This window comes from Eublepharis macularius, chromosome 7, assembly GCF_028583425.1.
Source record: "Eublepharis macularius isolate TG4126 chromosome 7, MPM_Emac_v1.0, whole genome shotgun sequence".
Lineage (NCBI taxonomy): Eukaryota > Metazoa > Chordata > Lepidosauria > Squamata > Eublepharidae > Eublepharis > Eublepharis macularius.
In genome coordinates, this window is record NC_072796.1 from 124,192,123 (window position 1) to 124,209,046 (window position 16,924).

Below are 16,924 nucleotides of genomic sequence, written 5' to 3' on the forward strand. Positions count from 1 at the left end.
GTATTGGCATTTTTGTTACTAATATTTTAATGTCAATTTTTAATTAAAAGGGAGCTGTTTGCTGCATCTGGCACATTATTTGAGTGCCTGAATGTTTTGCTCATCCAGTGAGGTGCACCCAGCATCTCTGGAGAAGGAAATGAGATTTAAGAATTTCGTGTGTGTTTGCTATATGGTAATGGACATATATTCCTCTTTTAGCATGTTCACTTGCAGGGATTCCAGATGAGAGAGAATGGTATTTTGCAATTCAGTCAATATGTGGCTTTTATCAGGTGAGTTGAAAATTATTGTTAGGTAATTATCCAAAATGTTGTTATAAATGTGACCCTACAGAATTTTATTTTTAATTAAACAGTTCTGTAGTTCTGACTGGGAATACATCAGCTCTGACCTACTGACAGATCAAAGCAGCGAGTCTGTTCGAAGACATATTGAAGAATGCCTTGGTGGTGATCAAAATATTGAGGAGGAAGATAGTAATAGCAGGGAACCCCTGTCAATCATCGAGTAAGTTGAGAACCTTTTGAATTTTCCATATTTATCTACTAATTTACTGTAACTGCACTTTAAGAACCAGGCTGTAATCGCTGACTTCAGAGGTTTGGAGATTATGCCTCGTGATGACAGCTCCACTTATCCTCTGCCAGGTAGACATACTGTAGAGCAAAATGAAGGATTATTATAATATTGGCCATTTTATTTTCAATCCTTTCCCTAATAATCTCAAGTATGAAATCTGCCTGTCTCACTGCTCCTGCACACTGAGTCGACATTTTCATCAAGCTGACCGCTTCAGCCCAAGAATCTGTTTCTCAGTCTCAGGCAGTTCAGATCTCATCACATCTTTAAAACTAGGATTGTTGGTTCCTACTTTGTTCTTCTCCATGTTATCCTTGTGAGACCACTGTGAGTGAGGTTATGGTGGGAATGCGTGCCTGGCCGAAGGGCACCCAGCAAACTTCCATGGTAGAGGTAGGATTTGAACCTGGGCCTGCCAGATCTTAGTCTGAAACTCTAACCACCGCTCCACTAATGGCTATTGCACTTCCTGTACTAAATGAGAAGGAGAGGAAAGATACGGCAGATGAGATCGGGACGGAGAAGGCATATTTGTGTGTATAAGCTGTTTTTCTTATTAGAGCAGGGCAGTGATTGTAAAAAGAATCTGAAACTATTGTATAAGCAGCTCTCCTCATCCAAGGCCTTCAGTCCATGGCCTGGTTTGCTAAGGAGTGCTGTGTGTGGTTTTGTTAATTCATTTCCTTTTCAGCAGGGTCATTTAGAATGATTCAAAACAGCCATAAAACAATAAGAAGGCCCACACTGCTATAAAACTGGCAGCACGTAAACAGTTCTAAGTAGAGCATACAATACTAGCTTCATGAGAACATGGGAAAGGCCCAACCAAAGCTTCATCTGGTTTCTCATGTTGGCTGTTTGGGAAGCCCACACACTGTACAGATTCAGCGCACTGCCTCTGAACCATGGAGTTTTCATTTAGCCATCATGGTTAATAGTCATTGTTAGGCTTACAGTGCAGTTGTAAGCCTGCTGACTTCAGTTGACTTAGAAGAGTGTAACTTTTCTTAGGGTTGTACTGTTAGCCTCCTTGAATTTCTCTTAATTCCCTTTTGAGAGAGGGAGAAAAAAATCTCTGTTCATTCTCTCTACCCTGTGAATAATTTTATAAAGCTCTGTCATGTACCCCCTTGTTTCTTTTCTAAAATGAAAAGTCCCAGACTCTTCAGCTTTTCTTCATAGGAAAGATGCTGCAACCCCCTAATCATCTTGCTTGCCCACTTCTGTACTTTTGTGTTAATTTTGTTCTGCATGTCCTGAACCCATGGCCTGTCAGATTAATTATGTGAACCTGAGTTCTAGTATTATAGGAAAGGGAGAAAAAGTTTTGTCTGTGAATTGTCTGTACTTAGCATTTTATGAATAGCTACTGTATGTTCTCCCCCCCCCCCCACACACTTAATTAGTAACTACTGTATGTCTTCCCCTACACTTAATTATTTTAACTAAACTTAAAAAACCCACACTTTTTAGTATTTTCTTATAAGGAAAATACCAGATCCAAAACTACAATATTTTAAATGCAACAATACCTGCTACTTTTATTTTCAACTGCTTCTCTAATAATCCATAGCACTGAATACATTTTTTGTTTGTGATGTACACTTGTCATTTTCAAAATCTTTTTCTTGGTTTGCCTCTGCTCCATTTAAATATATATATAGCATCACTTTAGATTTATTTACTCTGAATCTTTGCTTCATTGTTGCTCATTTACCCAATTTGAAGAGAGGTCTTTCCAGCCTCCTTCGGTTGTGAATAACAGTGTTGCCTACAAATTTTTATTCCTCACTTCTTGATCCATTCCAGATTGCATATGAACAAATGATATACCAGAGAGCCTACCGATCCCTGGGGGAGTCCCACAACTAACTTCCCTCCATTACGAGAACTGCTCGTTTATTTTATTGATTTAATTTATACCTGCCCATTCTCTCCATTGAGATCCCAAACAACTTAAATATTTCTCCTCTCCTCCATTCAACAACCGTGTGAGAAAAAGTGTGCAACAGGCCCCAAATCACTAAGCGAGCTACCATAGCAGAGTGGGGATTCAAACGTGAGTCTCTCAGAACCCAGTACAACACTAACCGCTACGCCACACCTACTTTAGTATGTCTGCTTCTCCTGCCTGCTATTTAGCCAGTTACCAATCCATCCCTGTGACCTTGTGAGTCTCTGTCTTCTCACTAAGTTATCTAGCTTTTGAATTGTCAGACAGTGAAGTGTACATTCAAGGTCCGTGGAAGTGTTGGTGGCTATCAGTAAGGGCATACTGCAGCCCAGTATCATGCTGAATTTTCCGGAATTGTATTATCGGTAGCTGGTTTTAGCAGTAAATTTATAAATGCCAACACAAGGGGGAGCCAGTCTGTGAAACTCATCAATCAATATGGCAATTATTTCTTTAGGCTTTCAGGCTTAGTAGCAAAGCTTTGTTTTTTGTATACATGTCTTAATCAATACATTTAAGTAATAATAGTAATTAGCTTAACCAGAGAGTCATAAAACAGTGAGAATTTAAATCTTGCACAGATCTGTTCATAGGGTCTTTATCTTCCTCTGCTCCTTTTGCCAGAAGGATTCTTTGTGAGACTTCCTCTTTGCATGGAAGGGTCCAGCCAGAGACTGCAGGGCAGCCCCTCCTTCTGCCTGTGCAAACCAATGGCTACTCATTCTTCCTTCCTAGGCAAGCCACTTCTGCACCTACCTCTACGGCCAGAGCTGAGAGCCAGCAGAGAGCAATCCTGCAACCAGCGCATCACAAATTCAGTACCCCCCCACCAACTATCATAATGTCACTATTGCTAAAAAAGTTGCAGTGGTAGCAGTGAACCCACCTGTTCTGCTGTGGGGCAGGAGTCAATGGTAAAGGATGAAGCTGTACCTATCATGGTTTTTAAGAAATTTAGAGGTGAAATTTTAGGGCTGCTGCTGCCTACAGTACACATGCTCATTGAGTTGTTTCATTGAGAAAGGGTGAGTTACAAGTGCCCTAAATGAATAGGGTGCTGAACTCTAGACCCCCGAGTGCTGTTGGATGTTCTAGTGTGACCACTGTAGGCACCTACTAGTGCTTCCGAAGGGGAATGCACCCTTCTGCCCCCATCTCATTCCCTTTGAGGAACTGACAGTCATATTGAGCATGTAACATTTTGTACACATTTCTCTCATTTCAGGTTCAGACTCGCCCAAGGGTATAATTCCGTTGTTAACCGATACATAATTCAACTATCTGTTGTGTGTAGTTGTAATGAATTATTTATGAAAATGAAGTCAGGCTTTGAAAATTCACTTGAAGGGAGGAATGTGATTACTGTACGAGTTGCTGCATCTTACGCTGTATTGACTTCGTGACAGCGGAGCCTTGCTACAAAGGACACAAGCTTTAGAGGAGACTTGGGAGGGAGAGAGGTCAGAGTCCATATTTCACAGAAGCTGCTATCCCCTAAGAACTGGGTGCTCCTTCATAACAAAGCCTGGTTGTGCCAGATGCCCCCGCAGTGAGGGGGCAAAAATCAAGCAAGTCCTCTGCCTCATCAGACATGGTTGTAGAGTGTTCTCTGGAATAAGAGGAGGAAGAATGATAACTGGGGCATAGAGATCAAGGGCAGAGAATGAGACAACATGCATTGTGAGTGTTGGAGTTCATCAGTCAAAAGGGCGGCCTCTGCAAGCAGCACCTTCTAAGGTCATATTTTTCACATTGCATAAGGCTCTATTATTCCAAGAGCCATCTCTAATTGAGCTCTTTGGGCTTTGATGTGCTTTGATGTTTGGTAGTGCTTTTTGTTTTGGTTTCTTGATTTGATTTTAAATGCTGCTGCTATGATGTTTTAACAACGCTTGTTCTTCAGGTTTTGAGAAGTTTTAAATTTTTTAAATCTTTTATGATGGTATCTTGTATTTTAAGTAAGGCAGGATATAATTTTTTAGAGGCTACAAGTGATCTTATTGGAAGTTAATCTAGATCTGTTTTCTTGATATCTTGCAAATCCAATGTTTGGATTGGATAATGCGTTGAAAGTGTTAGAGCTTGAAATATGATCACTAATTTTCAATAATTTTTTTTAAAATTTAGTCTCTATGAAGAATCTGCTGAGAGTATACATCAGTTAGCAGACAAGCTTCCTGCTCCTGGTAATAGTTTTTGGAAATGTAAAGTCTTTCTTTTCTTATCTCTTATAAAAAAAATCTGCTTATTTCCTAGTCACTTTGGGTATAAAATGTCTATCATGACCAGTGATGTGGGATTTTCAGGGAAATTTGAATAATAAAATTTTCAATTCAAGTTTAAATAAATCCTTAAACATAAAAGCCAAGCCATGTTCCCGATAACTCACTTTTTATCCTGGCACAAGCGCACTGAGAGCCCTGCGGTACACCTGTGCCAGAATAAAAAGTGAATCTGCGGCCGCAAGCCTCTGAGGGGCCACAGCTGGCAGGAAGCCGAAGCAGGGGAGCCCTCCTGCCGGCTCCTCGGCCCCTCAGAGGCATGCTGGTGGGGAGGCAAAGCACGGGGGAGCCCTCCTGAGTGGACTCCCCGCTGGCTCCGGGGCCCCTCAGAGGCCTGCCTGTGGAGCTGGTGGGGAGGCGCAGTGCGAGGGAGCCCCCTCTCGCAGCCTTCCCACTGCCTCCGTGGTGGCTGCGGGGCTTTGGGAGGGCTGCGCTGGTGTGGCCCTCCCATGGCCCCACTGCTGGAGCCCGTTGTATTCATTCTGTTGCTAGTAATTTAAATATATAAGTAATGTTAGCAAAAAGGCAAATAAACTATGTACAAGCCTGGATTATCTACAAGCATTAGAATTTGTCCATGCTTAATATTCTGCATTTCGCCAATCGAATGTGATTGATTTTGCAGCACAACAGACCTGAGAACTATAAACAGACTATTTTTAATATGGATGGGTTGAAAGCTTTCTACAGAAAAATATAGCATCAAAACTTTCCAACCCCATATCGCTGATCACAATTTGTTTTGCATATTAGTGGGCTAAATTTTATACAAGTAGCCTTGCTTTCCTCATATAATCCGTTCTCTATTATTGACAAGTTTAATACTGTCGCTGGCCTGATGCTGTGCCTTTTCATTTTTTCTTTCATGTTTTTTGTAGTCTGGGACCAAAATGCTAACAACCTTCTATATAACAACCTTCTTTAATATCTGGCAAACAAGTAAAGAGAAAGGAATAGAATCACAAAATATTGGTCATCATAACAGAAATTACGTCAGCTCTTAGCGGTGTCTGTGAAGGTGACTTTGTCGATGGGGTCTAGAAAGTGATGCTGTTTGAAGAGTAGAATATGGGAGATAATTATGCCATTTACAGATGGCTACGAGCGTCAGAGGGATGGAAGAAGGGTCATGAGGGAACATTAAGTTTGAGATATAATGGAAACAAAGGCAACTGCAAAGATGGAAAGAAGCTTTAAATATACCAGGAAAATGTCAGGCAGGCTCAGAGAGGCATGCAATGAACAGAAAAGAAAGATGGCTTTTGCCATGGCATCAATAACAGATGCATTTTATATAAAAAGATGTTGCGTAAGGTCAAAAGAAGTAGTTTGTTATAAAGGCCTCTAAATGGGGATTGGCCCTAGTGCGAGGGAAAGGGTACATGTTGGAGAGGTGGAGTAAACTAAACATTGGCTTTAAAGTGACATGTGAAGTCATGGTTTATATGATTTAAGCTCAGATGAGGAAATAAGGCTTTTTGAAGGGGGAACAAAGGGCGTCAACTTTTAGAGAGGAGGTGGAGAATAACAGAAGATTTGACAGCAAAGTAAGATTACCTCTTTTAAACATATCATTAGACGTGAAACTTCTGCAAACAGATGTCAGAGAGATGGAGAATGTGCTTATCAGTTCTGACAAATCTTCTACCGAAATTACCTAGTGGTTAATTTGTGATAAAACAGCATCTGCGTGTCTGTTGCTTAATATTGAGCTGTTTCTTTCCTAATTTGAAGTGCCTGTATATGTGATAAATTGTCTCTACAGGAAGAGCGATGGTTGATGTAATACTGCAGTCTCCAGAAAGAGATGCCCCTAGGTTAAAAGACTGTTTACCAGTTATTGGTGCCTTGAAACATCTGAGGGAATGGCATGCAGCAAAAATCACTATTGTGGTAAAGGAAAGTAAAACGTGAGTTGTGTTGTCTGTATCAAATAAGAGAACTGTTTAATTGTGTTGCTTTTTTAAAAAAACGATATTTCAAAATGAAGTTCATAAAGCCTGCACTCCTAAGAGTGCTTTTCTGAGAGTAAGCTTTGTTGAATGGAATGAGGCTTGTTTCTGAAAAGACGTGCTTAGTATTGCTCCTGCAGTATCCTGTTTCAGGAAGCATTTTAAAAAAATTACGCCGAAAGAGAAAACAAAAGTATTGTACTGTCAAAATGTCAGTATTTTGGCGAACAAGATAATATTTGCTTATATATCTTTTTTTGGCTTTCTTGGCTTAGATTTATATTTTCATTTATATAGTTCGGTTAAAATAACACATGAGAATGAGAGTGTTTGGCAGCAATGGGCCGTGTACTGTGATGTCAAATTGGGCCTGAGCGGGGAAAAGGTTTAGTGGCCCCTCTAGCTATTTTCGACTTGTCACCGAGGAAACAGGGAGCTTTGAATTTTGAGGGAGATTGGTGAGGCCGTAGAACTTAAATCTGAAGGTCATAGAGGAACTTGGATTAAATGAAGGCATATGAATGCCTACAAGTTCTGAAGAAGGGAACTTTGACTCTTAAAAGCTTATACCCTGAAAATCATGTTGATCTTTAAGCCACTGGATCATGTTGATCTCTAAGCCACTGGGCTCAAATCCTACAATTCATGGGCTTTGGAATGTTGTCTTCTGGTGGTAGAGTGATTCTAAGCCTTTTAATTTAAAAGAGAATGATTGCTGCTTAGGTGCATCTTGTAAAAAAATATATTTGTTGGATATAATTTGATCTGTTAAACTGAATTGAAATAATGTGTTTGCATCTTAAGATTGTTCTACAGTGTAATCCTAAACAGAGTTACACCCTTTTAACTGTGCTCAGAAGGGTGTATCTCTGTTTAGGATTACCCTGTTGAAATACTGAGTGCTGATGGAATCCTTGTACAGCTCTTTCATATTTCAAGAGATGTAGGATATGATGTGTGCCTGCAAAAATAACTAAGTTTTATATACTTAATTAATTGACAGTTCTTTGTGAAGAAAATGTCAGACCTGCCTCTAAGGCCAGCCTGTGATTATCTACAGGTTAGTGGTCTGTTAAAGCTTTTACACTTTCCTACCACTTTTATCTGTATTTCACTGCCAGAGTGTACATTTGACAAAAATCTGGAAGTGTTGGAATAGGTACATAACATTTAAGTGACATCTGCATGTAACCTGAGATAGAAACCTGTGCAAGGTAATTGTCAAACTGTTAGAGTCTGACTTGGGAGAACACAGGTTTGTGCCCAACTGAACCGTGAAGCTGAGCCCAATCAGTCTCTCTCAGCCTAACCTACATCACAGAATTGTTGTGAGGATAAAATGGATGGTATGAGAACCATGTGTGTGATTCGGAGCATCTTGAAAAATAACTGTATGCTTTAAGGTTCTGGTATGTGACAAAAGATAAAACAGTGTATAGTTATTTAATCATATGTAGGGAGATTAGCTATAAATGTTTTAATCAACTTTTTTTGTATAAATCAGCTTATAACTTGAAAAGTTATGGAGACTGTGTAAAAGATCTACAACTCATTTATGTTTTCTTCTTATCATAGTTGGCAAAAAATTGCTAATTATCTGTCTGCACATATTGTGGCTCCTGGAAACCTAAAAAATAGCATTGATTCAAGAGAACTGTGGAGAGGAAAGATTGAGATATGGGAGCAAAAGGTACTGTATCGTGACTGGTGTTTTTATTACTGTAGCTGCATTTTAGGTTCTTGCTTTAATGAATAGTTCTAATTTTTTTTTAAAAAAGTAATTCCAAATTCTGGCTTCTGCAGTTATTTTCCTCTAATACTTTGTTTCCTTTCAGTTTGACTCTGAAATTACCTTTCCAGAGTTCTGTATAAAAAGTGTTACAGCAAGAAGGCCATTCAGTCCCTTGTATTTTGACAAAACTGAACAGTTGAAGAATACAAAACCTAACTTGCCAAAGGTAAAGCATGTCTTTGATCTGTCTTAGATCTACAGTGCTTGCTTTTTGAGCAGTGCTGTGAGCAGCTGCTGCTGAAAGGGGGCGCTATGCATAGGTGATGTTTTAGATGCCAGCAGTAACTTATAGAACTTTTGTTTTGTGCTTCGGTGAGAAGAATCAATAGTGTGTTGCAGATAAGCAAAATAACTTTCTCGACTAAACACCCTTTTCAGGTTTTCCATTATTATAGTCCTGCCCTGAAATTTGTCCAGATGATGTGGCTGCCTGATCTGCCTTCGTCTTTCGTGTCAGGCCTTCAGTTTCATCTGTATCCTTTGGTTCCAGGTTCATTTGTTTGAAAGGGGTTTTGAGCGCCCCAATTACATTGGGCTATCAGGAGCAGTATAGTTTTGGAGAGAACGTTACATACATGAATATATACTTGGGCTTGGTTTCAGTGGGGAAGGAAGACTTAAGGAATGGTATCCAATATTTCAAGTTCCCGCTGGTCAGGCTTAGACTAGAATTGTACAGTATGACTAGAATTGTACAGTATGGATTATTCATATTAATCATTCTAGAATCCACACAAGCTGATCCACAAGCCCATATCATGTAGAAAACTTAGTAATGGGCATGCAGATACAAATCATATCTTAACAGACAAGAAATGTGAAAGATTTCTCTAAAAACTATAAGAATTTCCATAAAGTATGTTTATTAGTTAACATTAGTTTATTAGTCTGTTAGTTAACATAGCAACATTGCACAGTCAAGAGAGCGTGCATTCCCGTCTGTTGAAATGCTCTGCAAGCCTGTATATTGTAACAGATGTGTTTTTATTGAAGCTGATTCACATTCACTTTAATTTTTCTACTGGCAGGAAAACATAGAAACAATCTAAATAACAGTATTTCCTATTACAAGTGGTCATCTAATCCAGCTTTACATAAGCAGGAGTATGAGAGCATGGGTGTGTCCCTGGCATATTTGCACAGGATTGCTCTGCAGAAGCATCTTGCCTTTTGCAAGACCACAAGGAGAGAGAGAACATAGGCACAGAAAGAGAAGGAGGAGTCAAAGAGAAGTTTCCAAGAGAGAACAAAGGCACAGAAAGAAGGAGGCGTCAAAGAGAAGTTTCCACCTCAGACAGTTTTCTCTAAAAAGTTCAAAGCCACTGGTAAAGTTACAATTAATAGGACAGATGTGCAGTACGAAAGTTCAATCCTTAACACACAGGCTCAGTTGTCTTGGAATGAATGTCAATGCATCTTCAGTTATTTAAATTGCAAGAGTAGTGAGCTTTTGTGAAGATGGTTCAGTATCTCACTTGCCACAGCTGGGTATTTCACCAAGTTCCAAAACTCTGGGATGGTTAACTAAGAAATTAATCAATCCTTCTATGAAATCTGGAATAGAGGCGACGTGCATGCCTGGAAACTCAGGGGAGCTGTTTTTCCCTTTGCAATAGAACCATACTATGTATATGTATGATGCCCTACATTCATGAAAAGACAACAGACTCTCACTCCAACTAAAATGTTTATGTTTCATGCTAGTACAGTGCAGACCTTACACTGATGGTCAATCCATACACGAAGAGGTACATTCTGTTGTATTTACATAAATTTTGGTTTTTTAGGGAAATTTAGTAGAGTTTCATATGTATGGGAATTAATAAATTAAAACAGTTACCAATAGTAAATTCCCTTGTGGTATTTTTTCTAACAAAAAATGAAAGATGGTTATGGAAACATAACTATAGGCCACATGAAATACAGTGGCAAAACAAGTATTCTTGTTTTTCCTACTTTTTAATGAACTCTGTAAGTCATAATTTCTGTGTTGTTGAAGATGTGGGGGCAGGGATTTGCTGACTGTGCATTCTGGCGTGGTGCTCTTGCAAATGTAAATCACAATAACTCCATAAATAGGCCTCCTTGTAACGATAGATTTAATGGGTTTGGGCTTCTAATATGTAAAAGAAACATCTAAATAATGTTATATTATTGCAGCATGAATAAATCTAAATGTTAACACTTCATGCCTATCTTTGAAGATGTGATTCCCTAACTCTTTGTGTAGGAGCTTGACAAAAAGCAATGTAAAAGAGAAGTCGATGCTCTTCTGGGACCAGATGTCCTCTCTGCATGGAAAGGTATATTTATTCTTTAAATTAGCAATAAAGAAAATTGCAATACATTTTTTATGTACACCGAAGAACTATTCTGCATGGTGTGTGGCCTCATTTCTAGTATAAATTTTAATTGAGTATTTAGTGTTGGATTCAATACAAATACTTAATTGCAGTTTTTGATAATGAACCTCAGAATTATATTCCACTGTTAGACGCATCTGTTTTGAATAGTTAGACAATAGCTTTTTCGTGTTATTAGAATATTTGAGGAATAGTCATAAATTCAGCAGTCCATAACTTCATAAGTCTGGATAAAACTAATGATTTTTAGATCATTAGCTGGATGCCTGGAACTGTAAATGTATTGGAGGTGAGGGGTGGAAACACTGACATAAACAAAAGCAACATAAAGCAGCACCAATGAAAGAAAATAGTTGTGTTCATTGAAATTCTCCAGCCTTTCCCAGTTTACCTTGAAGATAAAAGGACAAACTTTAGTCTAATACAAGTAGGCCTTTCAAAAGACACTCAGGCTTGGACTTTGGCGAGATTTTAATGGGAGAGAATCACTTAACTGAAGGTGCCTGATTGAGCAGAAAGGCATCATATACACTTTGTAAATAAATACTTAGCTCTCTGAGTACCTGTGCCATGTGAACCTGATGCATAGTTGGTTGTTGTGGATTTTCCGGGCTGTATAGCCGTGGTCTTGCCAAGACCACAGCTGTACAGCCCGGAAAATCCACAACAACCATCGTTCTCCGGCCGTGAAAGCCTTCGACAATATACTGATGCATCGTTCCCATATGTCTTGGGATAGTGATTTGTAACAAAAAAATAATGTATATTTGTACTTTTCCTATAGATTGGAGCTTTGTTTGTATTGCCATGTAGTGTAAGTGGCATGTTGATACCTTTGCCTATCCAACTAAGTACCAAAAAATGGAAGGAATATATTGTCCAGAAACCTAAACTCATCAGTGGTGAGTAATGCACATACATTTTAACCATCTATCACATTTTAAGCCACATTCTAAGTTTTCCCACCTTGTAGTAAAGTGAAGGCATTTCTGAGAACACCAGCGTGATGTCTGTTTTGGTCCCAGCTGTACACAACAAAGGTTTGGTTCAGATTAAAAAAAAATTGTGCACGCAGGAAGCCTTTACTGTTCTGGGGTAAGCATTCATACAGACAAATGCAACAGTCAATATAATCATGGTTATAACTGACAGCAATTCTTACGAGTATTGCTGCAAGCATGAGAACATCAGCATTGGTATTACTAGCAGCATTCATCCATTCTTTTTTAAACATACAATTTTCTTACTGTGTATATTATTTCAAATGCCTTATAATATTTTGCAGTTTTATCATGCTCTGTGAAGGATGGGATATAAATTGTTAATAACAATATAAGGAAAGTCAACGAGAGAGATTCTCATTTCCTTCTTCATATAAATAAGGTTTAGATTTCTGGAGGATCTGTTGATCTGAATATGTGAAAAAGTTTACTGTAAATTATAAAAACACAAGTTTGTGTGTGTGTGTGTGTTAATGAAAGTAATTTGAATGCACTTGCTATTTAAAAAACTAGCAATCGTAAATATAGAATTTACTGAGATTTTTCAGTTTGTGTAGCTGAACAGTTGTTGCTAACATTAGTAAAGTTACTGATTTTTAATTAACTTGTGTCATATTTCTTCTGTTATCATCAGTTCCAGAAGTTGAACTGAAAGGAGAGACCTGTAACTATTATTTCTTAGTGCAAGGCAATGGCTCTGGAGGCTGTAAAGCAACACTGATCTACTCAGCCAGTCAGATAAACGGTTCAGTCAGTCTTGCTGAAACAATTGGAAAACTGACAGTGAAGACTCAGGAAACTGAAGAGCGTAAGTCCATTTTTGAACATTAAATGGGGGTGGAATAAAATGGCAGTGTTTGAGTCGTTATTAATTAGAAAAGAACAAAATTATACAGAATAATTTTTTCTTTAACTTAACTAAATAGCACTTAGAATTGTAAAACTCTTTTTAACTTTTTGAAACTGAAAGATAATCAAGTGTGTTACTTAAAAATACACTTTATAATCAACCTTGCTTGTTAGGTCTTTCAGCCAGAGGACGGTATCTGTGTACAGTTTTGTTCTCCTTTGTAGTAGCAGTCTTACTGAGATAAGGGTTGAAATCTGTACTGAAGTCCTATTATTGGTAATTCTTTCTCATTATGTTTTCCAACTCATTAAGTCCCCATTCCAGAACCAGACGTTTTGCCCAGCATGGCCTTAATTTTGTTGTTTTCTGAACTTTGGTGACTTTTTTTTGCTCATTCAGGTCACCATAGGAAAATAAATAGGCAGTGTGAAACAACGAAAACCATACCCTTTCATCTTTTACAGCCATTTTAATATCCTTCTGGTTTCAGACTCATTTGGTAATCTCGAGGGGATAGAGTGTAGTGTTTGGGAAGTTTTGGGGAGATCTGAGTTTATTTACATTATTTGTATTTATTTACATTATTTTATAGTCCACCATTCTCACTAGGACTCAGCAGATTATACAGAGTAGGTCAATACAATCAATAGGATGGGACATCCAACAAACAGTCCAATAGGATTTCTATTGTAGAAATCTGGAACAACTCCTCAGCCTGCTATAATGAGCACTGGATAACCTTGAGTCAGTCTTCCGGTTACAACCTATCTCACAGGGTTATTCTGTGGATAAGTCTCTCTGAAAGAAGGGTGAAATATAAATCTCATAAAATATTATGATGATTTAAATATCATAAAAATACGCTGTTGAGATTGCTGTTCAAGAAAGCTCCTGTGCTCTAGTTCTAATGACATGAGGTGGAACCTGAAGCAAGGCCCGTGGATACATGAACATCAAGGGATTTGGGGGAGGGTGTAGCATAGTGTTGTTCATGCAGGAGGTCCCAGGTTCAGCCTCTGGCATCTCCAGTTGAAAGGGTCTATGGGTAGCAACATTAGGTAAGACTATTCTCTGGAGTCCTGCTTCTAATCATAGTGGACAATGGTGAACTGGATGGACCAATGACTTGGTATAAGACGATTTCAGGTGGGTGGTCTTGTCGGTCTGTAGTAGAGGAGCAAGATTCATGTCCGGTAGCACTTTAAAGATCAACTAGTCTTATATCAAGAGCAAGTAGTATAAGACAATAGAGGGTCTTCCTCATCTTCAAGGGCTGGTCTATTGCTGCATTTGAAATAGAGAAATAGAGTTTCTCATCTCTGATCAAAATGATGAGTGTACCCCCTCCTCCCTTTTTTCAGTTTTTTCAGCGTTTGTGTGTGTGTGTGTGTGTTTGTGTGTGTACAATTTATAGCTTGGCTTAGGGCCCCGTGGCACAGAGTGGTAAGCTGCAGTACTGCAGCCCAAACTCTGTTCATGGCCTGAGTTCGATCCTGGCGGTAGGTGACTTAGTCTCCCATCCTTCCAAGGTCAGTAAAATGAGTACCCAGTTTCCTGGGTGTAGATGACTTGAGAAGGCAATGGCAAACCACCCCGTAACAAAAAATCTGCCAAGAAAATGTTGTGATTCGATGCCTCCCCATGGGTCAGTAATGACTCCGTGCTTGCACAGAGAACTACCTTTTACCTATAGCTTGGCTTATTTCTTGACTGTTAGCTCTGTAGCCTTATCTTCTGTTGTTCACCTGCACTCTGTGGCATATTGTATTCTGAACTGCATTGTTGACTGCTGGAAGGGGAAGAAATAGCTAAAGATAGTCCACTTTTAGGACTATCTCTTCCTGTGAAATGCTGAGGCTCTCTGAAAGCCCAGTTTGGGTCTAGGAACCTTTTTTGTTTTTGAGTGTTGTACCCACACACATACAAAATATACCAAACCAGGATATCTCTGACTGCTTTGTGTAAAACTTACGATGTTTTACTGATGGGTGTTGATCCATGATGCTTTATGCTTAAGTAATCTGTATTGTTAAGTTTCAGAATTTAATGTAATTTCATCACTTTGTGATTCATGGGATCATCTCTTGACTCATGAATCCCCCCCTTGCACTCCCATACAGGTGTGGCTGATGAAATCATCAGATCCCTTCCACATGTCTATGGAGAACAAATCTTACAGAGAGAGAAGAAACTGGCTTGTATCCAGGCATTAGCTTTGAATCACTGCCTGAGTAAGTAACTGAAAGAACAGCTGCCAGCCTGTGAACTGATGTATAACCATTTATCTTAATTTAGGTTTAATTTGACAGTATTTATATTACACTGTGGAGAAACTAGAACATTTAAGCAATGTTTAAAAGTGTTTTCATTAGGAAAGAATAGGATCTCACATCTAAGAAGTTTTCTGCTAGGATGATCTCTCTTAAAATAGACGCTGACTTCTCTCTGTTATTTTTGCAAGGGGTGTTTTTCTTTTACTACCCCAAAACAGAGACCCAACCAGAGGGCATACTTGGAGCTAAGCTGTACAAAGGAGAAGGTTTAGACAAAACCAAGCAAGAAAATTTTAGTGAAATATGGTTTCCCATTTTTCAGACAGACTCTTCTGTGCCTTTAGCCAGCAGTTTGTTATGCAGAATATACAAGACTAGCAACAGAGCCCGTTTTTTTAAAAAAAATGGGCCCTAGAAAATGGAGCGCAGGAATGCTGGGCTTCCCGCTTTTGCCCGTACCTGAAACTAAGCTTCTACCAGCCAAGAGAAAGATATATCTCTCTCCGGGAGAGTTTACAGCAATTAGTTTTCAGACCTGTCAAACAGATAAGTTCTTTGAACCATCGGTTTATCAGTACATGTATTTATATAGGGTTCAATATTGCTTTGCAACTCTTTATCAAACACACAGACACCTGTCTAGAGTTTATTTCACTTTATTGAAAGTATACCCTAGTTTTTTAATGAAGCAAGTAATCAAAATATAAATGGCTATTAATATAAATCCTATAAAAACAGAACACAGAAAGGCAATAAGAAATAAGTTTGCTAACATTTCTTAATAAATCCTAAGTTTAACACGCTCAAAGTTTCTATGAAATACATAGGTAGAATAAGTTCTCACCTAGATTCCCTCAAGAGATTTCTTCCATCAGTACCCTGCCATACTATCTGTGTTTGCAATTATATACCTCATCATATGCAAATATTTAAGGTCTATTCACATGATAGCACAAACAAATAATGATTGGTTTGACACTTCACTGAATATTCATAATCTCCATAGTACAGCCTCCCAATTAGTAAAAAATTGTCATATTCAGATCTGTAAAAGAAAACTATTAATCTCTGAGAAGTGTCAGAAAAAGTTAAGTTGAACGATCACCATTGGTTGAATCTCTGATAGAGGAACATTAATCTCGATAGAGTCCACTATTTTAATTAGCTGTCAAAGGATGAAAGCACACCTGTTGAATTACCTAACACATAGAAAAAATACACAGACAGTTCATGCAAAGTTTAAAAGTTCATCTAGAGAATACAGGAGCTTGGCCTAGTACTCTTCAGTATTGATTATTGTCATGTGATTTTAATCTATATTGGCATAACACCGCCATGGTGGCGGCCTCCGGAGGCTGTACTGGCGACGACTCAGTTTTTATCTTGGTGCTCTAGTGTAGGTGCACCAGGATGAAAAGTGAGTCATCGCCAATACGGCTTGCATTTTAGATAGAAAGATGATAGGGTTGCCACTAGGCTTGAAGAAAAATTCCCTGTCCCTTTAATAGTGGTTTAATGTGTAAAAAGGGGCAGCTAAAGCTTTTTATAGCATGGAGGTCTGGAGTGGGGGTTCTTGGACACTAAATTTCTTGGTTCACCTGTTATAAGTCCATACCTTGTACAGGAGCAAGACTGATCTATAATGGAAATGAAGGCATCCATGGTTTTGTCACCGTTTCTAATGCCCCTGAACAGAAATTGCAAGGTACCTTTGACATTTAGGTGATTCTGTCTTAATCCCAGTGAGTGCTTAGCTTCAGAACTCTTTTTTTTTCAGAAGTTTACCTCTCTAGTGGTCAAACCCCTTTTTGGCTTTCAATCCGGAACCTCTTAATTTCCAGTTATTTATTGTATATGTAGCTCCAGCCCTTTTAA

At 38.7% G+C, this 16,924-nt stretch overlaps 1 protein-coding gene across 1 annotated transcript in view; it reads left to right on the forward strand.

The window, feature by feature from the left end:
- MTBP (MDM2 binding protein) overlaps positions 1–16,924 on the forward strand; it is a 31,395-nt gene that overhangs the window by 2,487 nt on the left and 11,984 nt on the right. The window contains exons 3-13 of the mRNA XM_054985725.1: positions 202–275; positions 359–510; positions 4,664–4,722; positions 6,584–6,728; positions 8,346–8,460; positions 8,606–8,728; positions 8,941–9,035; positions 10,793–10,865; positions 11,710–11,827; positions 12,561–12,734; positions 14,897–15,007. Of these exons, the coding sequence (XP_054841700.1) occupies positions 202–275; positions 359–510; positions 4,664–4,722; positions 6,584–6,728; positions 8,346–8,460; positions 8,606–8,728; positions 8,941–9,035; positions 10,793–10,865; positions 11,710–11,827; positions 12,561–12,734; positions 14,897–15,007 (1,239 nt within the window). The remainder of the gene's footprint in view (positions 1–201; positions 276–358; positions 511–4,663; positions 4,723–6,583; positions 6,729–8,345; positions 8,461–8,605; positions 8,729–8,940; positions 9,036–10,792; positions 10,866–11,709; positions 11,828–12,560; positions 12,735–14,896; positions 15,008–16,924) is intronic.